Source organism: Cynocephalus volans, chromosome 12 (genome assembly GCF_027409185.1).
Source record: "Cynocephalus volans isolate mCynVol1 chromosome 12, mCynVol1.pri, whole genome shotgun sequence".
In the NCBI taxonomy this organism is placed as follows: Eukaryota; Metazoa; Chordata; class Mammalia; order Dermoptera; family Cynocephalidae; genus Cynocephalus; species Cynocephalus volans.
This window is the reverse complement of record NC_084471.1, coordinates 61,174,630-61,201,169: the sequence shown is the minus strand read 5'-3', so window position 1 is coordinate 61,201,169 and position 26,540 is coordinate 61,174,630. Positions and strand designations below refer to the sequence as shown.

At 38.0% G+C, this 26,540-nt stretch overlaps 1 protein-coding gene across 1 annotated transcript in view; it reads right to left on the bottom strand.

Moving 5' to 3' along the window:
- Window positions 1-26,540, bottom strand: part of LRIG3 (leucine rich repeats and immunoglobulin like domains 3) — a 44,182-nt gene that overhangs the window by 13,425 nt on the left and 4,217 nt on the right. Inside the window, exons 2-9 of the mRNA XM_063075545.1 lie at window positions 24,715-24,786; window positions 24,446-24,520; window positions 4,160-4,291; window positions 3,469-3,612; window positions 2,300-2,443; window positions 1,845-1,988; window positions 1,164-1,307; window positions 188-268 (exon numbers count right to left, since the gene is read on the bottom strand). Of these exons, the coding sequence (XP_062931615.1) occupies window positions 188-268; window positions 1,164-1,307; window positions 1,845-1,988; window positions 2,300-2,443; window positions 3,469-3,612; window positions 4,160-4,291; window positions 24,446-24,520; window positions 24,715-24,786 (936 nt within the window). The remainder of the gene's footprint in view (window positions 1-187; window positions 269-1,163; window positions 1,308-1,844; window positions 1,989-2,299; window positions 2,444-3,468; window positions 3,613-4,159; window positions 4,292-24,445; window positions 24,521-24,714; window positions 24,787-26,540) is intronic.

Below are 26,540 nucleotides of genomic sequence, written 5' to 3'. Positions count from 1 at the left end.
TTTGTAAAATTGATTTCAATTAATTTTTTAAAAAATTTAATTGTACATATTTGTGGAGTACAGTGTGTGTTTCGATACATGTATATACTGTGTAATGATTCACTTACGTTAGATAGCATATGAATTCCTTGAACATGTACAATGAAGACAAAATTTTTAAGTTAAAGAGTAAACCAATCCTACTCACAGCCTCCTCAGTTTGTCAAGCCCTGAGAAAGCACCATTCATGTCTTCAATAGTCCAGGAAATTTCATTGTTCTTCAGATCCCTAATTTAAAAAAGCATTATTTTTAGAGATATGTTCAGAAACCTAAGATCACCACCCAAGTGGCATATAATTAGTAACAAATTCCTTGTAACTCCCCATATCATCTCCACCCCTTTCAAAATAATAGAAAACCCTTATCTCTCCAACTTATCTTTTATACCCTGTCCTCCTCCCCCAACAATATTTTAAGTTTTGGACACTAATCAGGACAGTTAACGCTGGCCCTATTAATTCCTCTACCAAGATGACTAAATTCTGAAAGATTTGAAAGTCTGAAAAATACATTAAACGTTAAAACCACTGTTCCAACCACACAAGCAGGAGTTCGCCAAAGCATACAGAATGTCTTTCAATTACGTAATATTTCAAATAATGAACGGAGCAAAAATTTCTGACAGTGCAGAAATCAAAAGCCTATTGCACAACATTGAATTAACATTTGAGAGATTTTTCAAAGGTCAATTAATTCAACTCTTTCTTCTTTCTTTTAAGACAGAGATCAGGTCGTAGACATAAATGGCATGATAAACAGGCATCTTCCTTTGCTGCCTTTGTATATCTTTTTGCTCTGGGTAATTTTCAATCTGTATTTTATAAATAAAAATTAGTGGATTTAATATTGTTTTCCTATTAAGTAGTTACCAACTTCCTGGAGACCCCGAGAAGTCTAACTGTAATCACCAAAACAATCTGATCACTGTCCTTCTTAATCCCTTTAAGAAACACATATGGATGAAATGGATCCATTTTAATCAAACTGATCTGGGAAAGATTAAGACACTACTTTTGAGGCTGTACACATTTCCTTGACAACAAAGGAAATCTGCTTGGAGAAAATAGGGCACATTTAGGAACCAATTAGGTTCATGTACCAAGAGCAAAATGTGTAACTTACAAAGTCTTTAAACTGGAAAGCCCCCGGAAGGCACAATCAGCAATATAGCTGACTTTGTTGTTCCCAATGTGCAGTGTATTTAGTAAGCTTAGGCCAAGGAAGCTTGAATCATCTAACCTCGATAAGTGATTGAAAGTTAGGTCCCTGTACAGAAAAAAGAAATAAAAAAACAAGTAATAGCTTTCATTTTTCAAGTCAACGCAGTGATTTGCTTTCCAAAAGACAGGTAATATATGTAAGTACAATAACCCTTATTTTAAAATTCTGCCTTGCTGGCTGCCTTGCTGAGCTCAGTTGGTTAGAGTGTGGTGCTGATAACACCAACATCTGGGGTTCAATCCTGTACCCACAAGCAAAAAGAAACAAAAAACCAAAAAAAAAAAAAAATTAAAAACTCAAAATAAAATTCTGCCTTAATAACACCCAGGAAAACATTATTTCCAATCTCGGTAATTAAAAAAATACATGAAAATAATCATCATTACTTTCACCAACGTGCCACAGAACTGAAACAGCAGAGTTGGCTTCAACTTATCACAACAAAAATATGACCAGGTTGCATGTGAAAAAAGCTGTCACCTTGGAAACTTTGTTGTGAAAATTTCACAGATCAGTGGTAAGAAGCTCATGCTCTGGCATGATCCCTGCTCTCAAACCTGAAGGGAATAAAAGGCAACTCACAGCTCACTGAGTCTCTGGCAGAACTCCCAGGCATCAGGGCTGATCCTGTTGATGGCATTTTGGCTGAGATGAAGTTCCTGCAGCATCAGCAAGCCGTAAAGCCAGCCTTTGGTAATCTCTGTTAAGTTGTTATGGTCCAGCTGCCTACATTTACAATAAGAATCAAAAGCAGGTTCGAAGTTCATTATCTAGTCTTTTTAAAGGGGACATATGATTACAACCTACTACATATTCCTATTGTTACTAGATGTTTACATTTTGTTATGTAAGGGCATCAGCAAAAACAATGTACGTGCTTACAGATTTATGCGCTTATAAGTTCTCAATGACATTACCTGAAACCAAACTGAATACTAAATTATAAATAAGATTGTGAATCGTAAGAGGTTAGCGCAGGTCACTGAGCACTCTGTGATCATAGTACCTGAGGCGGAACTGTGAGAACCCACACTTACAAGATTTCCATGTTGCTAAGCCCCCAAAAAGCTCCATCCATAAGTTTTGTGACTCCATTTCTTTGCATTTTCAGGGACTTCAGAGCACCAAGCCCTTGGAACGTGAGTCCATCTATATTCTTAATCTTGTTTCGGTTCAGTTCACTACATTGGATATTAGAATTAAAGAGTTAGCTTATATGACAAATTCTGGAGGTAGTAATAAAATGTGTCATTACTACAGTATAATTAAACCGGTGTTAAATTACACAGAATATTTTAAATTTCTAAACATTTTTATTCAGAAGAGTTTCAATTTACTAGCAGTGAGTGAATTTCCTTTTGAAATGTATGATGTATTTTTAGAATAAAAAAATTGAAAGTATACTGCACTTTAATTTCTAAGCTGTTCTCTACTCAGTATAGAAAAAAACACATTAGTATTTGTTTTTAAAACATCCAGAAAGAGAATGTCAAGCATTACACTAAAACATGAGGTATATTCAGAAGCAGGCCTGTCAAATTTATCCTGTTCAGTCTGCTAATAAAGTTGGTCACTATTTTTCATGATTCTTTTCAGGTTTCTTTCTTTAAGGCAGTAGTAGTTCACAATCTTGGTTGTACACTGGAACCAACTGGGAAGTTTAAAAAATTACTGAAGCCTGAATCTTACCCTCAGAGATTCTAACGTAATTGGTCTAGGGTGTGGGCGGGGCCCTGGGATTTTTTTAAAGCTCCCCAAATGTTTGTAATGTGCAGCCAAGGCTGAGAACCACTATTGCAGGAGACCATTCACAGATCATTCTGCCATTATTAACAAGACAGTGCTTTACAGCCACTTAAGCTGTCGGAGCCTCCTGGAGGTGTCAGTATTATTCTCATAAACCACAGCTGTTCAGAGTCCCCATGATTTCTTCAGTGCCACAATGACACCTTTGTAAGCAGGTCGTTCAATAATTACACTGTTCACTCTTTCTTTCGGTAGCAATCTAACATGTCTTGTCTGGCAGCAGCTGGCACTAGGTGACATTTAAGGCTCTTTCCAATTTGAAGACTCTACAACTCTGGCTCTCAAAGGAAAGGTGGCCACATCTTTGCCTCAAACTCTTTAGCGACATCATGTATTTTAGGGGACAGATACCAAGGGTTTGGAGGAGAAGAAACAATCTCTGAAGGGACATTTTACTTACAGGTGTTGCAGTTGGGGCAGTTTAAACATTTTGGGTGGGAGAGCCGAGATTCGGTTCCTATTCAGCTTCAATACCAGGAGGGTATTGGCCAAATTGTCAAAATATCCAGGTTCCATTGATGTGACTCGGTTGCTGTTGATATACCTGTTAAAAGTTTGAAGATGAGCTTCTCTTTCTGATTTCTCTGGGAAGTTAAAGTGCATGCCACCGCTGTATCATAAAGAATCTCCAGAGAACCTAACCATCAACACACACTTCACATATTACTGTTTAGGTCCTTATGAACACATGTTGGTTAAGATTCACACATATTGCTGGGGAAAGAGTGACTGGAATACTGAAGGTTACAAAAATCTGTTATGGATACTTGTCCACTTTTTTACAAAATTCTTTTATCAATAAAATACAGCATTGGCTAAATTTTGATTATATTTTTTAAAAGAAGCACTTTTTACATATACAATTTTTCCAACAAAGAATGCCTTTTTTTTGCAATCCAAAAGTGTAAGAATAAAAGTAAGATTGCAGTTAATCATGTTTACAGCAAATTTCAAATCAATCAGAAAATTACATTTTTGATCTATCAGCAGTACAACAGGTAGTTTGTTACATCTTCAAAGCTTTTTTTCCCCATTATAACATGATATTTTCATTACAGATGAAAATTTTTATTAAAGAAAACTTCACTTACAGATATTTGAGTTGTAGGGGTGGAAATGCAGTTTTAAGCTCTGAAATATTGTTACTGCTCAGGTCCAAAGTTTCAAGGGATTGAAACTGTTTCAGAGGTTCAGGTAATATTTCAACAATCCTGTTCCCAGCCCTGGAATTAAAAGATAGCATAAATAAGGATTAATGATACAACAATCCAAAAAGACAAAAATATTTTCTATTCCTAACTAGTTCTTCAGAAATATGGAAAACTGATTAAACAGTACTTTAAAAAGCTATTCAGCAATACTATGGCCACTTTAATTCATCAATTAAATCATAAATCATGATATTAGAATATATGAAAAACATTCCTATATAAATCTAGGGTACTGCTTCGCAGCTGTGGCTATCTAAATGCTATGCTCTTAAAAACACAGTCTGATTTTTCTTTATGCTACTTTTAGTTGTTCTTCCTTTGCATTTTATTAAACTGTCTGTGGAATGCCCAGCACCGAGCTGACATACCAGGCACTGATGAGTTGACTCCCTACTCTTTCTTCTTGATTCCCAATCTATTTCTAATTGTTCCCTTGAAAAGTGCTCACATTAAAGGTGCCAATGAACTTGAAATACTCATCAGATTGGGGCTTTTTTAGAGCCAAGCTAGAGAGAGATCCCTTTTTCTTTACGAAATAGCAAGTTCTGATGCACTGCCATAGTCTTCAATATCAGTGGATATGCTCCAGGCCTTTCAATATTATAAATATTATAAAAGTATTATATAAGAGCACACCAGTCTAAATAATCCCTAGGTGTTATTAGATTAAAACATGTTTTGACACTAAGATCACAATATCCAATACAGTAGCCACTAAGCTATATGTGGCTCTTCGAATTTAAGTTAATTAAAATTAAATGTTAAAATGTAGTTCCTTAGTCACAGTAGCCACATTTCAAGTGCTCAATAGCCACAAGTGCTTGGTAACTATCAAAAGGGACAACACACATACACATTTCTACCATCATGGAAAGTTCCATTAATGAGTGTTATATTGGACTGTAAATGAAAAAACAAAACAAAACAGAAAAATAAGAGGTCAAGTCAAAGATCCTAAAAGGTCATCAATAGAACAGCTCCCAAGTGGAAATTCAGCACTATATGACAATTTTGTTATAAAACAGGAATCAAAGAGATGTGCAAGCCACCCTAATTGTCATATTAGGTTAAGCAACGTGGTCTTTTTAGACCATCATATGACAGGAGAAAAAAACATGTCAAGGTAAAAAGACTAGGAGGATAACAAGTCTACCTACAAATCATAGAAAAATCTTTTCTCTAGGACCCAAGGTACAATGAAATAGTTGGAATGTTCTAAGCAGAACTCTGTATGTTATACAAGTCACATGCTGGTGTTTCTACATATAGCCTGTAGTTAATCTTCACTTAACAAGACAACTTAGAACATATACATCATATGTGTATCTTTCTTACCAATAACTGCATTTCTATAGTGCCTTGAATTTATTAAACTCTTCTGCATTATCATAACTCACAGGTCTCTCACCTTCACAGAATGTTCCTGAGTTAGATGTGCCCTCTCATGTATTTTCTCAAAATCTTATGCTGCTTTCTGACATAGCACTTACACTGCTGGTCTTCTCTGCCATGCTGCAAGTTTCTTAGAAGCAGGGATATGTCTCTATCCCTCTGTCCTGAAATGTGTACGGAATCTAATAATGTTGAGCACATATTAGGTGCCAATCCTCACGCTAAGTAAGCACTTTTCATATATTACGTCATTTAATCATAACAAAATTTCTCTGGTATAGATATTATATAGGATTTTAAAATCAGAAAACTAGAGCTTTTCACTTAGCAAGTCCAAGCACTCTTGAGCCACCTCACAGAATAAGTACGGACTGGTCTCAAAGCAGGCCTGAAGGCCTGTTTCATAGAATATAAAGTATGAAAGATATTTTGGCAATTAACTTCTTACATGGAGATGTACCTCCAGAAAAATCTGCTGCTTCCCACCTTGCAAAAATGCTGAACTTCTGGTTTCAAACTGATGTGGGAATCCATACTGGATCACTGAGCCATCATCATGGCCGCACTGAGAATGGCCCATAACAGGGCCCCTCCAAATCTGTGCCTGTACCCTACATAGGTAAGAGGAGGCCCTGGGGTTTGCATGTGCTAGACATCCACCAGAGCTAGAAGGCCAGCTTCCTGAATATGTGCGAATGGCCGGTGTTGCTTTCCCCACAAGAAAAAAAAATAAGCGGAGAAAATGGGCATTTTATATTTAAACAACAAACTAACAAAACTTCTCAAAATATGGTTAAAACCCTCTCTGTGATATTCTTAAAGGATGGGTGCAGGGGTGGGGTGGGGGGGTGGCAATTGTCTTTTTGATCTTTAAAATCCACGTCATCAGAAAATCTAATTTCATTAAAAAAAATAGTCCTATACAAGATAACAAGTGAAGACAATATATATCTTAAGAGCAAACTCTGTGATAATAGTAAAGTTAAAAAAAAAAAAAAAAGACTCAGCAGTCCTATGTACAAGTCATGAATATCAAGCCCTTCAGATTCCCATAAAGTCTTACAGATTTGTTTAGAGTCAAGTCAGCCATGACCTCTGATTTTGACCATTTCCCACATCTGGATTCAGCAGTGTATAAACTCCTTGATCTAGCTGTGAGGTATAGGCTAATGTAAGTGAGATAATTAGTCAATTTCTAGGTCCCGGAGATGAATTCAGTCCAAGAGACAAGCCACAGGGCCTTAAGGTCAGGGTGGGTGGGTTAAACAAAACCACACTTTAGGAGACAAAAATTTTCTTTTAAATACATAACCCAAATGTTTGCATTACCAGGATGTCCTCCCACAAACAGTGGAGCAACCCTGAAGTACCCAAGTACCCTCTCTCCACCCCCTCCCCTGTCCCTAGCCACTATCTCCCTTCAAACTCTGCATCTGGTTTTGGCCTCCAGGCTGTCTGGGGCTAGTAGAGCTACACTTATATTTAACAACAACCAAAATAAAACACTCAACTATAGATTTTTGCAATAAATGGAGCAAATTAGTTTTTGAGGGGAGGGAGCGGGAGGCCCACAGGTGTTTATCATGTCGGTCAAATAAGGCTACAAGTCAGATAACAGACCATACAATCTTTGGTTTATATATTCGTTTGTTTATAAGGTAATTATGAACAAGGTATTAAAACTGCCAATTACTTGAGTGACGAATAAAATTTTCCTTGCAGTAAAAGTATGCCCCAGCCAAAGCCAGCAATTTCCTGAGCTGCACACCTCCTAAACGGCAGTGTGAAAGTGCTCAGTTATAGATGGAGTGTGCACAGTGCTGTCTTTGTCAGTGCTGCTTCCTAGCACAAAAATCCCTCACAACTGCCAGGATAACAGTCCCAGTATCACAAAAATTTAAATCTGTCCTAATGGAACAGAATTAAATCTAAATACCAGTTTCTTATTAGCTCTCAGACTAACTGGAAAATAACCACTTGACATGTAGCAGTTTAGAGCAAGAAACAAAACACAACTTGCTTTATTTCATGAAAGAGGGATAAAAAAAGGAGACAACTACAGTGAAAACTAGATTTAAAATCTTTATCATTTAAAAGCCCTCAAAATAAACACATTTCATGGACTGGGTCACAAATAGCCACTTGTAGAAGACAAAGATTCAATTCTACTCGAGCTTTAATTTTTCTCCAAATAAATGCCCAGATTGATTAACGTATTAAAAAACATTGCAGTTAATATTTTTGGCAGGAAATGTGCAATGCTTGAACAAAAACAGAAGTGTGTGAATACCTTTTTCCATTACTGAAATTAATGTGCAAATGCCATCTCTCCATTGTTCAAAAATCACAATATGGTATTGTAAGTATTGGAAAGTATTTCAGCTTCATGCAAATACATCTTAGAGACTAGGAGTATTTTGGTCTTCTATGTTTGTTGATAGTACAGGCAGTTCCATGGTCAAATCGCTGCTGAGGTGAAGTATAATTAGTCCCTGTGGACAAACAGACCTGGGGGCTTGTTTGGTCAGAAACACAGACGGTTCCCTCAGACTTCAGGCCACAGTTAAAACAGAAGTCCCAGGTATTTCAGCCTTGGCCTCTCAGGTCCAAATAATGATTTCATTTTTGTTGCCAGTTTCACCTTTCAGCCAACTTTGCCAAATACCTTCAAAATGCAGAGGCAAATATGGCTTCCAGTTTTCATCTGAAGAGATTTACTCTGAGAATGTGAGAGATCTAACCAGTAACAAGGTGGATATGAACCTTGATCTCACAGAGCTCAAAGTCTAGCAGGGAGAACAGCAGGCACATGGGAGAGGTCAACAGTGTGATAAGTGCTCTGATAAGAAAGGGAGAGGGCAGTGTTAGTAGAAAGCACAGAGAAGCCTCAGTCAGGCAGGTGAGAGGAAAGCAAGGCTTCTCCCCTTTGAGGGAATGAAAGAATGCCTTAGTGGCTGGAGTGAGAGTTCATAGGTGGAGGCTGGAGAAACGTGATGTTCAAGAGTGAGGCAGCTGGGAGATGAGAGCAAATCAAGTGGGGCCCTGGAAGCCACGTTAGGCACTTGGCCTTTATCTCATCTGTGAGGAGGGGGCTAGAGGATTTAAAATGGTGTGGTGACAAGATCACGTGTGCATCTTAGAATGGCTGCGCTGGCAGGAGCGGGTAGAGAGACTGGGTGCGGACAAGCAAGACCACAAGCAGGAGCCCCACTAAGGATGCTTCTAATCTGATGCAGAGTACAGGTGATGGTACGCTGGCCTGATGGCAAGGGTCTGCTGGATGCCACTCTGATGGGGAATTGCCTCTCTTCCCCTGGTTTCCAGGGTATATGCTGTGTTCCTCTCCTCCCTGGACATACAGGCTCAGGTTTCCAGCTCTGCAGCCTCTGGCCACCGGGACCCAGTTCAGCTCTGCTGGAGTTCCCATTCACCCTATCCGTTACTGCTGTGTTTTGTGTTTCTGATAAGGAAGGCCTTCTATGGCATGGGGTGTCAACTAGGGTCCTTTCTTGTTCACAATTGAGATGTTACTGACCAGAACAGCCCAAATACCAGCATTTCAATGTGTCTGTAATCACTAAGAAAAATGAATAAGTGTGTCATTCTCATAAATAAGAAATACACTCCTTTGCTCTGATACTCTGAACATTTGCCCTGAAGGTAACCCTGGACTAAATTAATAACCGTAAAACATAACTTATGAGGTTAGTGATATAAACACTGTTGTGATGATGACTAGATCTACTTTTTGACCTATTGTGATCTCCAGAAAGCACAAGTGTCTCAAAAGAACCTTCATGCACTGGATATAAATGGTGTTGGTTTATCTCCACAGGCTGAAAGGAGACCCACAGAGTGAAATATTCTTTGTTAGTGAGGAACCAGAATATCAGGTTTTTTCACACCGGAATTCCTAAACCAATCAAATGGTAGCTTCTTGAAGAATAAGAAATATCTGTCAGTAGTTTCAAGTGTCTCCTACCTATTGCACAAGATAACAGGCGGCTTAAGGCTTTGCAGCTGTAATGTGTAAAGACATGCAATCTTGGCTATTTAGAGAAAGTATGTGCATACAGCATTTTCCTTTTAGATAGGGTGTGTGCACTAAAATTTAATTTGAAACCATTTTCTATATGTTTGCAATGCCCTCTTTTCTTAGAATGCATCACTCTAACCACAGCCCTTAAGTCCAATTCAGTTACTGCAACTAACAAATTGCTGAATCCGTGGTCGTTCCAAACAACCAACCATCGAGCAAGCATATTAAATCTACTGACTGGTATAGACGGCCTAACCCCAAGGAAATAATTTCTATATATAACTTGCAAGCAACCAGCTTAACTCCATTTATAAAGGAATTACAAATTGGTAAAGAAAACACTACATTTTGCAAACATATTAAAGTTTACTTATATTTCTAACAATAACCCTCACTTTTTCCCCACCTTCCCCCAAAAAGCGTCCTAGGTTAGAATAAAAACTACCATGGCTAGAATAACTAACACTTCACAATATCTGGCATCTTTTAACAGAGAGATTTGGCAAGCAAAGAACCTCTCCAGTTTATAAAAATAAACTGCCTCGGCTCATCTCTTTTCTAAAAAGATAATTAAGAAGTTTCATTAAAAGAACACATGTTTAGACAGGTCCACTGGTATGGTGGCATCAAAGAATAAAGCCAACTAAGGAAACTTTTGGAAGAACACAGATTCTTGATTAAGAATTAATGATACTACCCAGCACATTAGCCATGGTGTAAGAGGAAAAAAGTCAGTTCTTTCAGCTAAAAGCCAGGTCAACATAAAATATAATTATCTTTTGGATCACAAACATGATAAAGATGGCCACAATATTTTAATACAGAGGTCTTACAATAATCCAGGCCCTATTCACATGCCAGTTACAACACAAGTTAAAAACGAAAAAAGAAATAGGGGTCAAAAATCCACTCACACCATATACAAAACAATCTTTCTTTGATCCCTAAGAATAAATTCAATTTAGTCCTTTATGTAAACCAAACTTTAAAAGCAAATCTTAGAAGACAACAGGATGATAAATAAGATACTTACTGAGAAATTACTTTAATCTGAAATAATTTATGTAGAATAAAAATTAACTTTATTTTAATTCAGTAAAATTAAAAAATTTTCCCTACCTCTCTTGAGGTAGAGGCCTTCCACAGCCATTTCCACATGCCTGACCTCTCTTAAGTTGGTTGTAAGTTTAGGTCTCCCCACTAGCTTGTGATTTACTTGTGGGTGGAGAGAACCTCTAATCCATCTTTGGTTTCCCACAATTCAGGATTAAATAAATGGATTCAAGACCCTGAAGTAAACAAACAATGTTGATTGGTCCAGGAACTCTAGATCAGCTATAGAATGGCCCATAAGGATTTATCTCAACTGTTGCTTAAGATGCATATACACATCAGAAAACAGGATGCCCGTTACAGCTGCAGCCAGAAAAAGTAAACATAACACTGTGATACTCTACCTTAATCAACCTACTAAAAGTAAGATCTCCTTGACACAGTATTTCAAACTACAGTTCCCCAAAGAGGAGATTTTTATTCTATTCCTGGTTCTGTGTCTTGATCTACTATACTTTGTGAACCTTGATTTTCTCACCTGTAAACAGAGGGAAATGGAATGGAATGATCTGGCTCTAATGAGCTGCGACTTTAGATCTGGGTGACAAACACTGCAAATGACCGGATTTGTTACAGAGGCTTCATACAACCGCATCAGGGAAAAACTGCAGCCTCCCTTTTGGGAAATTTCTTTCACCTCTCTCCTGTGTTGGAGTCCCACTGCCTGATGCCCCGTCTTCCTCCTTCTTGGTTCACTCCCTCATTTTCTTGGGGCACCTCTTCCATTAGCTTTCCAAGAAACCATGCATTAAAGTGGCTGTTTTCCTCATGTTTGGAAATGTCTTTGTAGGATTGACAGTGAGAAATCACTTTCCCTTAGGATTCTAAAGACACTGCTTTACTCTATCAGGGTGCTCATGGATGTAAGTCGGAAGAGCCAGAGGCCATTCTGATTCTCCACCCCAGTGTTTGTCAAACTTCAGCTCACATCAGTATCAGGGGGCAGGGGTTTCTTGAGGCACAGGTCGCTGTTGAGCACCACATCTCCAGGGTTCCTGTTTCAGTGGGTGTGGGGTGGGATCTGAGAATCTACATTTTTACCGAGTTTCTGGGTGATGCTGATGCCTCCTGGAAGGAGCACCTGAAGAGTAATGTCAATCTTTATAGGCAGCCTGCTTCATGGTCTTTCTTTTCCTCTTCTCAGAGTTTCTCTTTACCCCTGGTAATCTGGAATTGCACAGTAATGTACCTTACTGTAGGTCTTTTTTCTTTTTTTATTGTGCTAGCACTCAGTAGGCCCTTTCAATCTAGAAATGTGTACTCCTCAGTTCTGGGAAAGTTTTTTGTATCTTTGATAATTGCCTCTCTTCCATTTCCATAGATGTCTCTTTGTGGAATTCCAATTAGAGAGGCATTAGACTTCCTAGCTGATCTATTTTCCCGCTTTTTTTTTTTTTTTTTTCCCTCTCCTGTTTTCCATCCCTTTGTCTTTTGGTTCTTCTTTCTGAGAGTTCTTCAACTTTCTCCCAATATTTCTATTGCCTTTTGAAAGTGTCTGCTGTTATATTTTTAACTTCCATTTTAAAATTTATTTTCTGAATATTCCTTTTTCTTATGTTCTTCAGCATGCTTTTCTGGTTTTGTGGACATAGCATCTTCTCTTTTCTCTCTAAAGATATTAGATTTATTCTGAAGTTCCCTTCTCCCTCCATTGTCTCCAGTTACCTTCTCCCAATTGTTTCAGACTCTGACTTTATTGTTAGAAACTTCTTCAAAAGTCTGGTGATCACTTGCTATTCATTCATGTTTAATAAAAAGCAGCACTAGAAGCCTATGGAGGGCTGTGAGTGGAACAGGCTTGTAGAATGGTGAGTCTCAGCACAGGTGACTGGGAGAACCTATTTTATGATGGGATGGCTCCATGTCAGTTTCTGTGGGTCTCATCTCTGAAACCCTCCAATCTCCAGTTTGATGCATGTAAATGTTGCTGCTACCTTCTGGGAAGGCTAACGGAAATAAGCTGAAAGGAGGGTATATCACCTTCAGTGTTCAGATTTAATTTCCTTGATTTCAGAAGATCGTGCCCTCAATACCCAACCCTGCACAGCTGGGCCTGTGTCTTAAATTCCAGAGACTTTCTGTTTAAGCTCTCCACAAAGTAAACTTCCAGTATTCTGTGTAAGGGGGAGGGCAGTCACTAGGCTTTGCGTTTTGGGGGAGAGAAGCTGGAAGTCTGATTGTTTCTTATAAAAGAGTTTTAGCCAATCTCGTTTTCAGACCTACTAGGCACCCCTATCTTTATAGGTTTTAAATCCATGAAGTTCTGCAGCGTACACACACACAAAATTGCTGTTTTGAGGGGCAACTCCACTTTCCCCTCTTTTAAGTCAGTTACAATCTATCCATTTGCTTGCAAAATGTTTATGGTATCTTTCACTTGGACTATATCCTCTTTTTATATTCTATTTTCTCTTTGTTCCTGTCGGTATGCACTCTTTTTATACCTTTACTTTCATTTTAAGAGGGTTTTGGGAAGGAGCAAAGTGAACACACTCAATCCGCCATATTTAATAGGAAGACTTCAACAGAAATTCCATCAACAAATAAAACCAGTTTTTCTCTAAAATCCCAATTAAACAAAACATTCCCTTAAAAAACTTATTATAATTATTTTTTTACTGAAAAATCATTCAATGTAGGTTTGTATAAGATATTTTAACAAAAAAAATTAGCCTACGTAAAGAATTTTCACTTATTGATGATAGTACAAACTAGAAAAATACTGCATCAGTATTCTGAATCCCAAGTTAATAAAGTTACCATACGGACAATTAATTCTGTGTGAATACATAAGGCTAAGTTATTTTCATTTTATTTTCTGATATGGAATAGGCCAATAGACCAGGAACATCACAGACACAAGATATCATGATTTCACCCAAGTATTGAACTTGTTCTTGTGAATAAGACAGAAAATGTGGGGATGCTGATCATACAGGCAGATGCGTTCACGTCCCTTCTCTTTAATCACAGACCTGCATCCACCTTTAGGGAAGCTGCTAGTGGTTGCTACTGGGCCTGCCTATGGCCTGTGCTGTCAACATTTTGCATGAACATAGATACAGATGTGAATAATCAAGCACAAATGCCACAGAACTAAAAGCATAACTCATCTTTTAGTTACAGACGAATCATGATCCGTATTAGTCCGTTCTGTGTTGCTATAACAGAAATACCTGAGACTGGGTAATTTATAAAGAACAGAGGTTTATTTGGCTTATGATTCTGGGACAGCTGCATCTGGCATGGGCCTCGGGCTGCTTCTACTCATGGAGGAAAGTGACAGGCAGCCAGCGGGTACAAGCAGATCACATACGAGAGGAAGCAAGAGAGAGAGAGAGAGAGAAGGTGCCAGGGTCTATTAAACAACCAGCTCTCCCAGGAACTAATAGAACGAGATCTCACTCAGGACCCTCACCCCCAGGGAGAACATTAATCCAGTCATGAGAGATCTGCCCTCATGACTCAATCAGTTTCCAACACTGCCACATTGGGGATCAGATTTCCACATGAGTTTTGGAGGTGACAACACACCCAAACTCCTTCATGATCCCAAATCTCTCAAAGTACTAATATGATGGTCTAGACGCAAGAAAAGAATTGAGCTGGGATAAGGCAGTGTTTTAATCAAGCATTTTTACAAGGCCTGTTTGAAAGCAAGTCTTATGAAAATGACAAGAGACTTAGGAATCCCAGCTGACCATAAACTCAATGTGAGTCAAAATACAACATGGTGCTTAAAATACTAATACAATGTTAAGGTTCACTGAAGTCCAATATTCTGGTCAAGAGAGATAGTCCTACTATATTCTGTTTAAGTCAGACCCTACCTCAAATATCTTGTTTTGGGCATGGTATATTATACTGTCATGCTATGCAGTGTGTGAGGGGAGGACTTTAAGGGTCTACACCCGCACTGTCCAGTACAACAGCTACTGGCTATGAGTGACCATTTCAATCTAAATAAAATTAAACTAAAAATTCAATTCCTCAGTCACACTAGCCACATTTCAAGTGTTCAATATTCATGTGTCCAGTGGCTACCACTGTGGACAGAGTAAGAATGTTTCCATCATTGCAGAATGTAAGAAATGGGAGTAAGAATTTGAGCCAGGAGAAGAGAAGGCTTTAAGAAAATCTTATATTTTTAAGACTTGGAAGTATTACTATGCAGAAAATAGAACCAGAAAATAGAATGAAGTTGGTCTCCTCAGCACATTTTGCCATAGAGAAAAATGCTTCTTCCAAATCCAAGTTACTAGGATTGTGCACAGACACTCAAAACTAACAAAAAAAATGGGTTATAATCAGTTATATAACGATATAATATGAATGTATTTCAAAGTGTGGAAAATAGAATTAAAAGACAATATGAATCTTTTCATGAACTTTTTGAAATACCCCCATGTAATATAGCAAGCTATTTCTAATTCTTTTCACTTTTTCTTTAATAATTACATGCGAATTGTGCTAAGAAAGGCAAGAAAAGCTTGAGGAAAATAAGACGAGTGATTTACACAATTACTTGACTAATACTTCCTTGAGTCTATAAATATCCATTCATCTTTCAATAGTAGTACCCTTTGTCCTAGGCCAATACCTTGTTTGGAAATTATACAGCAATCAGTGACTACATTAGAAAGCATCTTATCTTTTCTAATAACAAAAAAAAGTATGCTCATTTTGATTCGATTCCATAATAAATGTGTTTTGTTATAAAAATAGTTAATATTGCTCATACATAGTAAAACTGACAGTCCAAAGATGTATACCATATTTATCCTATGCAGCATGAATATTACCTTAATATTTCATTTTGCCTTCAGACTCACTCTAGAGTCTGCTCCACTGGCTGGCTAAAGCTAGATGGAGAGGGAGGGAAACAGCCAGGCAGGTGATTCTATGTGCTAGAGAGGAGGTGTTTATATTTATAATTGCCTTTCCTTTCATGTTTTGAATTTAGTACTTGAACAACTTTCAGGCAAAGAAAGAAGAGGTATTATGGGTTAGAACTGCTTCGTTGTTTTGGTCTATCTACCAAACTTGAGCTCTGAAACTCCTGCCTAAGGAAGATAGCAGGGAAACTAAAATAAGGAAGTGAAGGAAGCAAAGGAACTAAGCCAGGATAGAGACACATGCTGAATCTTGTCACCCTAATTATGAAAAGCAATTGGCTGTAACTTTATTGTTTTGTCTGTCTTGGCAGAACAAGACTCATTCAGCATACAGCAGTCTCTTGGTAGAAGTTGTACCTGACACTTTAAAGCAGCAATCAAAATGGCTACAACATAGTTGGGGGAGGAGGGGAATGGGAAAGTAGTACAGATTCAGGATAAGTACTGGCAATACAGGAATTTTTTTGTGGCAAGCTACACTGGAAGGTAAAGTCTGGGTCAATTTTATGGGCTTCAAGAAACTAGTGGGTCACTCTAATCAAATCTAAAACTTTTGTTACCTCGGAAAAACCAAGTTTTACAAATGAAAACAATTTTATGTGTATATGGAGAAGTAGGATCTGAAAAGTTAAATATATATTAACTTGGTCTAAGCCATCCATTCATTCATTCATCTAACAAATATGCTGAGTATCTACCATGTGCCAGGCACTGTGCTATATACAGCAGGTTACAGTGGGGACAAAAACGGACATGATCTCAGCTTTTGTGAAGTATCATTCTGGTGGGAGAAATAGACATTAAAGAATCACAAATACACAACTAAAAAATGTGATTACTTATATGAATAATAAAGTCGACACTGTAATAGAGGAGATATAAAAATGTATAAGGGGAAATCTAAGTCTGATTTAGAAAGAGTGGGGGTTGGGTGAGTATTCAAGGCAGGGGTAAGAGTATATGCAAACAAACCTGGGCAGAAACAACCTGGTACATTCCTGGAACTGGGGAATGATTCCAGACAACGCTCAGTAGGAAAAGAGGACATAGACCACACAGAGTATTGTATGTCTTGAGAAGGATTTTGCTCTTGACTGAAGTACAATGGGGAACGACTGAAGGGTTTAAAAAGCCCTATAATGATCACACATTTATGTTTCAAATAGTCACTCTAAATTGAGAACTCAGAAACCTAGCAAGCTCGTATCCTGGGGACCAGTTTATGATTAAATGTGAAGAAAAACAGAGTGTTTGTCACAAATACAGCTCTGTGTATAGTAAATTCTCTTTTATGTACAAGACATATGTAAACATTTTAAAACCCAGTAAACAAATACAACTTATTGCATTAAGATGTTTATGTGTTCATTTTGTAAGACTTGAGCTCCATGCACTTATTTCCATTAAACACAATAATATCAGGCTTGCATGTACTGGTGAGGGTTGTAGCCCTCTGCGGCAGTGTCCTTTACATGTGAAGAAGACGATAGCTCTTTCAGCCACACCAGGACAGCACGCATTTTAAAATGAATTTTGCATCTGAGGTGGTCAAATTCTACGGGTTTTTCTGTGCCCAAATGCAGGTAAGGATGGGTTAACAGTTTATGTCTACTTAATCAACATAAAGTTCTCCAATTCCCTCAGAAACTTAAGTTCTAATTTTTGCAAAAGCAGCTCTCCAACTTTCTTAATTAATATGACAAACTGGTGACCTCTTTTCAAATATTGACTTATAAAGGTTTTGGTTAAAAAAAGAAAAAAAATATCTAAAAACTATTTGAACTTTACCACATAGTCCATATGGTTACAAAATCACTCAGATACATCAAAACTTGAAAATGTATATAATACTCACCTTTCATATACACAACTTTATTTCTGAGCAATGAACCTATTAAAATATCAACACTGTTTTTAAAGTTATAAATTTATTTGGATAAATTATTTAAATAAACTCTGTGCCATGCAACCAAGCAACAGTCTCTTGAAATAGCGTCTCCCAAACTGATTTTTTAGGTCTGATTTTTGGAATGTAGTAATAAATGTGTGCTTATGGATGAAATTTCCACCTTAATATGGTGCTGGGTTCAGAATATATATAACAGAATACTGCAGAATTTCTAATCACTAGTTCAACTCTATCCTATCTATCATCCAGAAGATAATGTTCATTTGACTCCAACTCCATGGCCAATTTCCCATTGTGGGAAAAAAAGATGTGTCCCTAATACACAGCAGGGATTAGAGCAAAGAACAGGTCCAGGGATCTATGGATAACAGGGATTTGGCAAGTCATAATTGTTAATTTTCAAGGCCACATTATTTATTTGTCTGTATGGCACTTGCTTTTGAAAATGAACATTGTCTAATGGCTATTTGAAAAAAAGAAGGAAAGCAAATTCTATGCTTAACTGAATTGCAATCATTTTATTCCCCTGCTTAAATTGAAAAAAATAGAGAAATAAAGAAAGAGGCTTCAGTGACTCCCTCCAAACCTGCAGACCACCTAAGCATAGAAGAAGCTTCCTGAGCTGATCCCTACCAACTTACTCAAGTTTCCTTCCTTCTCTTGACCTCACTTACCCTCACGCTCTACACATTCTGAAACCTATGCACAGGCACAGCCCCAGGCATGCTGCACCATCCTGGGCATCTCCCTACTTGGACTATGTCTTTACTCTCTGCCCCATTCTGCCGATCACCTTGAGAGCAGAGGCCAAGTCCTATTTTTCTTTGTTCCCTCAAACTTAGCACATAGTAGGCACTGTTGTTGGGTATTGTGAATGGATTTAAATTCACTTTACAGATATGCAAGCCCTCAGGCTACAAATGTTGTTCAGTTATTAATTATAACTGAGTGCTCACCAATTTTTTTGGAAGCTTTTTAGAGAGCAAATGTTTTTCTGATAATTCACCCCAGGTACAAAGTGCCTTCTCTCTCCCTCATCTATTGCTGCTGCGATAATGGTTCTAAATCCCACCTTCCTCTTGTGACCCTCCCGTTCAAGAATGCACTTGGGCCCTCTGCCTCAGGTCTTTGCTCTTCTGCCAAGCCCACCGCAACTGCAACAGCGGCAGCTGTTGCTGCTCACACTTTGCAGAGCCCTTTCATGTACTTTATGCCATTTGATCCTTTACCGGAACCACAGGAGATAGATGGGCAGGCATCTTAGACTGTTTTTACAGATAAACAAAGAAGAGTTAATGAAGTCTGCCTAGGGTCAGACCGGTCATTAGTGTGAGACAAGACAAAAACCTATGTCCCCAATTCCCACCTCGGGTCTCTCTCCTATTGCACAAGGGTCGGTAATCGCACTTCCACTGAGATTCTTAATGAGTGCCTTCTATGTGCCTGAGACTGTACTGGCTGCTGTTCAGTGAGACATGAGTCCTATCCTGGAATGAGATGTGTGACAAATGCCATTAGAGACTACACATGCTGTACTTGGAGTTTCAAAACTGTTAGAAAGGAGAGTTGCCATCCTTCTCGGCCTTCTATAGTAACTATAGCTATCACCACATGAACTGTCATTGCTCCCTACCAGTCCCCACACTGTTCGCTGTAGTGTACCGTCAGCATAAGACCCCACAGAGAAGCAAGACTCTCGTACTTTCCTGCACCCCCAAAGCATCTCCTATATGGGAGGAAAGGCAATGTGATGGCATTGGGGTCCAAGACCAGCAGATGGGTGTGGAACCACCTATCGCCAATACGCCCTTGAAGATCCCCTATAACACCAGCAAAGCACTTCATGCAGACATTTTCCCTCTTTCTCAATGAATCCAACGCAGCTAGTTTTCCCTCTGCGTTGGAATGGATCAACGGTATTGGGGGGGGGGGGGTCCTGTCTAATTTGAATTTTTAATTTGGGACCTGATGAAACAGTTCACAAGTGTGAAGGACACAGGGACTGTGAAAATCTGTCTCTCTGCCCACCAGAGTTACCCTCAGTGACTCTGTTGTTGCTATAATAATTCCTGTTGTTATGATTATTATTTTATCAAGCATGCATAGTGAACATAAGTTAACTAAAACCTAGTTATGCTGTTTCCACTGTAAATCCTTAGCCACTGGTTTAGACTAAGTATATAGGAGGAAATCTGACTGAATTATGATAACAGCATGTGGCCATTCCATAAACATTCCTTAATTCATACATTAATTAGGCACTAACTATATGCCACATACCTGCATTAAATGCTGGGGGAAAGAAAAGCCAGCCACAGAGGCCTCAAAACACAGTAGAGGAGAAAAATACAAACAAAATCATTTCATTACTGTTAACAGGGCAAGATGGGCCTGGACAGGGCAGGAGAGGCTTAGAGGAGATAACTCCATACCCCCAGAAGCACACGACTCCCCTCCCTCACTTTCGGGCTCTAATTCAAGTACCATCTTCCCAGTGAGCCCTCCCTGTGTCTCCATTTAAAACTGCAGAACCCCTCTTTGACCACAGGCACTCCTTGTATGTCTTCCCTGCTTTGATTTTCTCCCCAGCACTTACCACCTTCTGACTACATCTCACATTTATTTATTTTTGTGTCTTTCTCCTTCTGTGAGAAGGTCAGCTCTACGAGGGCAGGGATTTTTGTCTGTTTTGTTCATTGCTGAATCCTGACTCCAGAACAGTACCCAGAACATAGTAGGATTTGGTAAACCTTTGCATTCCCTGACCATGAAAGGACAACCAGAGCTCTCTAACCCCTCTCCTCATTTCTTTTCCTTCACAGCATTTATCATGAACTGAAGTTAGCTTTTCTTTTAAAGTTTACTTATTTTTTTTCTTTCCCCTCGAATGGAAGCTTCATGATAAGAGGGTGTTTTTGTCTGATTTTTCACTGCTATGTCCATAGCACTTAAAACAGAGACTGGAACACAGTAGGTATTCAATAAACTTTAGGTGAATCAACCATCATTGTCACCTTTATGGCTCACATTCATTGGGCACTCAGTGTATGCCTGACAGCTTTACCTGTATTCTCTCCCCAAATCCTTACAATAACCTTGTGATATAGGCACTATTATTATTCTCATTTTAGAGAGAGGAAAGAGACTGTAGCTTGCCCAAGGTCACAAACTTAGCAAAGAGTTGAGCCAGCAGTTAATTCCAAGCCATCTGACCACTGTTCTACTGACAGACTGGCCACCATCACTCCTAGACTACTGCAGTGGTCTAATTATCTGCCCCTTCTAACCACCCTCCTGCCACCTCTAGGCCATTCTCTACACTAAAGCCAGAGTGACATTTTGAAATAGCAAATCTGCTCATCTCACTCTGACTTAAATCTCTTCAATAACTTTCTATTGGTAGAGCACATGCTCTGGAGTCCTACCACAAAGGTAATCAATATTTATAATAACCTCTCTGGAAGGATGACAATGACAGGCCACAAAGAAAATAATGGACATGGAAGAAATGCTCTAACTTTGAGAAAAGAAATAAAGAAAAAGACTTATTTGATTATGATACAGACCCCATCAGTAATATCAGAGATATTTATGCAATATTTGATCAGAGTTAGCAGAGTAGATTTGTTAAAATGGATACTTCTGGGCCCCACCCATACTCATTAATTTAGAATCTCTAGGGATGGGATCAGGAAACTTGCATTTTTAGGAAGTACTCTAGGTGCCTCTTTGACAGCCACTGACCTAACACTTTTCAACTCCAGGACACCACACAAGTATCTGCATGTTGGGAAATACTATATAAACCGTCAGTGTCAAGACTAAGACCCAACTAGCTCTATTTAACAACCAATAAAACCTTTTTTATTCAACAATAATGTTGCATAACTTACAGATTCAAACTTTCCTCACAGGAAGCCAGGACTAGCACATCAGGTAAAATCAACTGACTTATGCCAGGTCAACAGAGGTTTACTACATGATATGTTCATTCGAAAGATTATTCCATTTTTTCTCCTAAAATATACTGTTCTGCCACAACTAGAGTATTGTGAGAGAAAAATAAAACACACACACACACACACACACACACACACACACACACACACACACACACACACACACACACACACACACACACACACACACACACACACACACACACACACACACACACACACACACACGTCTTGCTCCTAGCACGCCAGCTGACTTCTGAGCTATCTTTGTAGGGGATTCAAAGGAAAGCAGGTCTTTTCAAGTCTTTTATCTTCTAAAAGATCCCTAAAAGGTGAGAGATAAGCTTTGTTAATTGGGACAGTCACAGTCAATGCTCATCTAACCATCCTACCAAGTGTCCAGCATTTTTACCAGGCTTCCTTGACATTATCAGACCCGGTCCCTAACTGAATTCATTTCTGGACACAGCGTGCCATTTGACCCAATACTAGGCTCCTGTCTCCTGTAGCTATGAAAAGAGGAAGGTCTCACCAGGTACAGTCTTCCCTGCATCCAGCCCCTCCAGTGGGAAGGGTCCCAACGACACAGAGCAGCCACAGTATGGAGCACTGATATTAACACTCACACATATGACTCCAACTAAGTTTTCCTTTTCTTTAACACAAGTTTTCAAATTATTTAACTGGTGCAAATGACCCAGAAAAATGTTTTTCTCTACAAAATGTCAAACAAACCAAAACAAAACAAAAACACTTTATAACACAAAAGTCAAGTACAAGTAGTTCTGAGAACTACTTTGAAAGATATGGGATTTAACTGTGGTTGCTACAGCAAGTTTCTAATCTGACTCATGTTATGTGGTTTAACAATTTTTTTTTTGAAATTTCAGGAATGTATTTCAGTACTGATTTTTAGCTCTGATTATTTTTCAGTGCTTCTATAGAAAAGAAAATGATCTACCCTATACAACACAGAAATTAACAATGCTTTAGAACTAATGATTGTGTACGGTAATATTCAAAGGAGCCTGCAGGAGAAAACAAAGCATTTGTATAAGAAAACAACCAGAGAGGTACTTTTAAAAAATATTTCACAGGTATGAAAACAATTTTTCACTCTCTATATTGAATAGCAGGCCCATCACATAAATTACTCTTCATAGAGTCTATGTATCGTTCTATGAAATAAACAACAAAGCAATCACTGCAATAAATTAAGGGGAAAGAAAGTGAGATTATTCTGGCAGACCTGACACACAGCACTCAATAAAGTGAAACACAAACAGAAACAATATGGAGAAGAGCTCAAATTTTGAAGGTTTTCAACTTTCCAGATGTCATTCTAGCTTTCTAATTGTAAGTTATAGCTTTAAAGAGTACAATCACTAGGTTATTTATTTCCAATAGAATTTTCTAACTTCCTCACAAGTTCTATACCACGCCAAAGAATAGACTGTTTTCTTCACCCTTCCCAGACTGCGAAACTGCACTGCAGACCCTCTCTCAGCCATGAAGCGTGTCGTGCCCGAGGTTCTCTTAAACTTGCTGACAGAATCTGCCAATACACAAGGCAAGAACAGCAGGGCAAAGTGGGTTTACAGAAGATCCCATTGGTCAAACAAGAATAGCTAGAGATGTTTAAGATACCAAAACCAGTTCTCCATTTAGACTCCAAAATTTTAAACAATCGTGAATGACAAAGAAAATAGGTATCAATGCTAGCATAAAAATATTTTTTAGATTCAGTGTTTATTTGTTAAATACCAACTGCGTCTTCTTTCATTCCCTTCTGTTTCTGATCTTTGGAAAAACCACATCAGTATCAAATGTCACTTAGTTCTTATTCAAACAGAAGAAAGCAGACACAGCGGCTGCACTCGTGACTTAAGTGACCTGGACTCTCAGTAAAAACAAACCTCTGTAAATCACCAGATGTAAGCAATTAAGTAGTGATCACTTTAATTAATTGAACATCTTTCCTGAAATTTACTGTATAATTTCAACTCTCCCGACACCTTTCCCATTAGCAACTAACAATGATGTTTTTTTCTTAAGTTGTTTACAAGAGAAAAACATTTTCAACTTCAGTGGCTTAAATATATTTTTTAATTATTCAAGATTAAGATGGTAAGTTACCTAATTTTAGAAAAACCCCAGGTATTCTAAATGCTACCTTTAAATGCTGAAAGCCAAAATTATTTTACAAAATCTATCTCAATGCATGAATACAAATATGTTATCTGCCCTAAAATTATAGAAAACAACACAATTTTCATTGTATTTGAAAACTCATTTTTGTAAAATAACATGCAATGATATTTCTGACTTTAATCACATATTTCATTTTAACTGTATAAGTTGATATTTTGAGTTGATGTTTCTGAATCCTGATTTCCACTGTAGGTGCCACACTCAAAAGACGATACTCTAATGGCTTTATTACCAACTCTCATTTCTCCTCACAAAACAACTCTGATCATTTTCCACAAGAACTATGTAATGTGCAATACAAATATCCTATGCCAACCACTGAGCAATTACAGAATTAAGGTTCTAGTTTACAGAATATAATCAAATACACACCTCTGTGGGGTAAAGGTGGCTTCTTTGAATCTTGGAGACCAGTTAGGCAATGACAGCAAAGTATAAAGCATGTTGTTATAAGGATACTTAAAATTTAGTGGTGACAGAGTTAGAGGCTGAAAAACAAGTTAACCAACTTGAAGAGCCCTTCTTTACTATATCCTGAAGGAAGTATTCAAATTTTGCTTGTAAGATCTTTATGCTAGTCCATATGGAACTACTACTGCTCATGGTCCCTGAAAGCACATATGCAAAATTCTGTTAATATTCACTTACAAAGAGAGAAGTGTAATATTTGCTGAGACTGGTCCCAGATCTGGAATGCTCTCCAATTCATTATTGCTCAGTTTCCTATAAATGCAAAAAATAAAAAAAAAAAAGCTGATTAGGTAATTTGTAACTCATAGAGGTAAAAATTTTATAAATTATTTATAAAATACCTCCAAAGTTAAGTTTTAAACAATTTATCCAAATGTTCTTTACAGTTAAATAGCACGAGGGGTAATATATTTTATTCAATCCTCAAATAGAAAAGTAAGACTCACACTTCTCGAAGGCTTTGAAGGTGGCTCATGGAACTTGCCTTGATGAAAGATAATCTGTTGTGACTTAAGTCCCTACAAGAAAACAAAAATGAAATTATAAGTCGTTTCTAAAAAATCACTGATCATGCTTAATGATATGCAAGACAGAATGGGCTTATGAAACATCTCTATCAACACTGGTGACAACAGGAGAAATAACTGGTCCATTCTGTCCACAAACTAGATGGCAACCAAAAGGCCAAGATGAAAAATACAAACTCTGAGGACAAAATTAGTTTAGGAGGCTGGCAGATTCAAATGCTTTAAGCCCACAAACGTTTTAAGAGATGTTTCTTGGCACATGGTGAACAGAGCTTTTGTGAACTGTAGTTTTGCTTCACCCTCCCATCTCCTTCCATCTCCCCACTCCCAACTTGATATGATGACATCATGGCTAATGAAAGGTGGCTAATTAGGCAGGTTGCTGAAATGAAAGCCTCTAAAGAAACCTTTTTATTATCACAAAATTAAGCATCAATGTCCTTCTTACATTCAAACAGAATGGACATTGCTTTTCATACATATTTGTTTCTGTGGGTTAAGCCACCAAATCATTGAAGGTATCATTGTGCACGTGCATGTGTGTATGTGTGCGTGTGTGTGTGTTGAGAGGGTAGAAAATAACCTCAACCCTCTGCTTTCTTGAATTCCCCAAATCCCAGTATCTGGTAATATAACATATAATTTAAACCACAACAACTATCTAACACAAAGTTAAGCAGATTGTACAGAAATCTGTGAACAGATTTTAATCACTGAAATAAATGTGCTTCTTACTCAAAGACTCAATCTAACTTAGTAATAATTTCCATAAGACATCATTACTATTTAAAACAACAACAAATTCCTACATACATAATATTCTGGGCTAGGAATTGGCATTTAAGATTCAAAATATGGGGAAAAATCCAGCAAATATGCTTAATTATATGTGTCAATACACTGACTATGTGCCTTCAAAATGTTGTAATGAAAATGAAATGGCTGAACAGCTATTAAAACCCAGGCTAACAAACAGTATGGCTCAAAGCATCCCGCCAAAAGAAGTTAACTAACCCTTACTAAATGAATTCTTTCAGTGTTTAAAATGAAGACTTTAAGATAACCACAGTTTTAGATAACCGAATTTGATTGGAGAAAAGCATGAACCATTTATTATATGCATAAGTATGCTCCCCCCCATAAATAAATAAAAAGGGAGAAAAATCACATCCAGAGAAACACATGTTACTCAGTGGTGAGTAAACAATTAGAAATGAGAGGTCCTTTCAGTCTTTTGAGTTTTTGTTTTGAGAATAAACCTGGATTTCTCTATTTCACCTAAAAAACAAATCTACAAAGGTTTTATTTGAAATATGTTTGCCTAAAGACCTACCAGACAGTAACAGACATGAGTAGATCTGTTCTGGTAGAGTTATAACATGAAAAAAAAAAAATCTGGCACAGTCTTTAAACTATAAAAATCCTGCAATTACAACCACCGCCGTGCATGCTCACCATGCTGGCTGGAGCCAGACACTTTCCCTGGGAGCCCAGCTCACGTCCATCTGGAGTTCATCAAGGAAACTGTGAGCCCAACAACTCACGTTAGCATTCAAACAAAACCTGTGTGCTTTTAGCACCCCAGACAGTCACAGATTTCCCACATGGTTTAAAAAACAACCAAGGAAAAGAGTCCCTCACCTGGGAGGTAGCCTGAGTCAACACAAAGTCTCATTTGGACTCGCTTAACTAAAGAACACTGAACCAGCGTAAAACTGCATCCCTATCGTTTCAAGTTTAAAAGG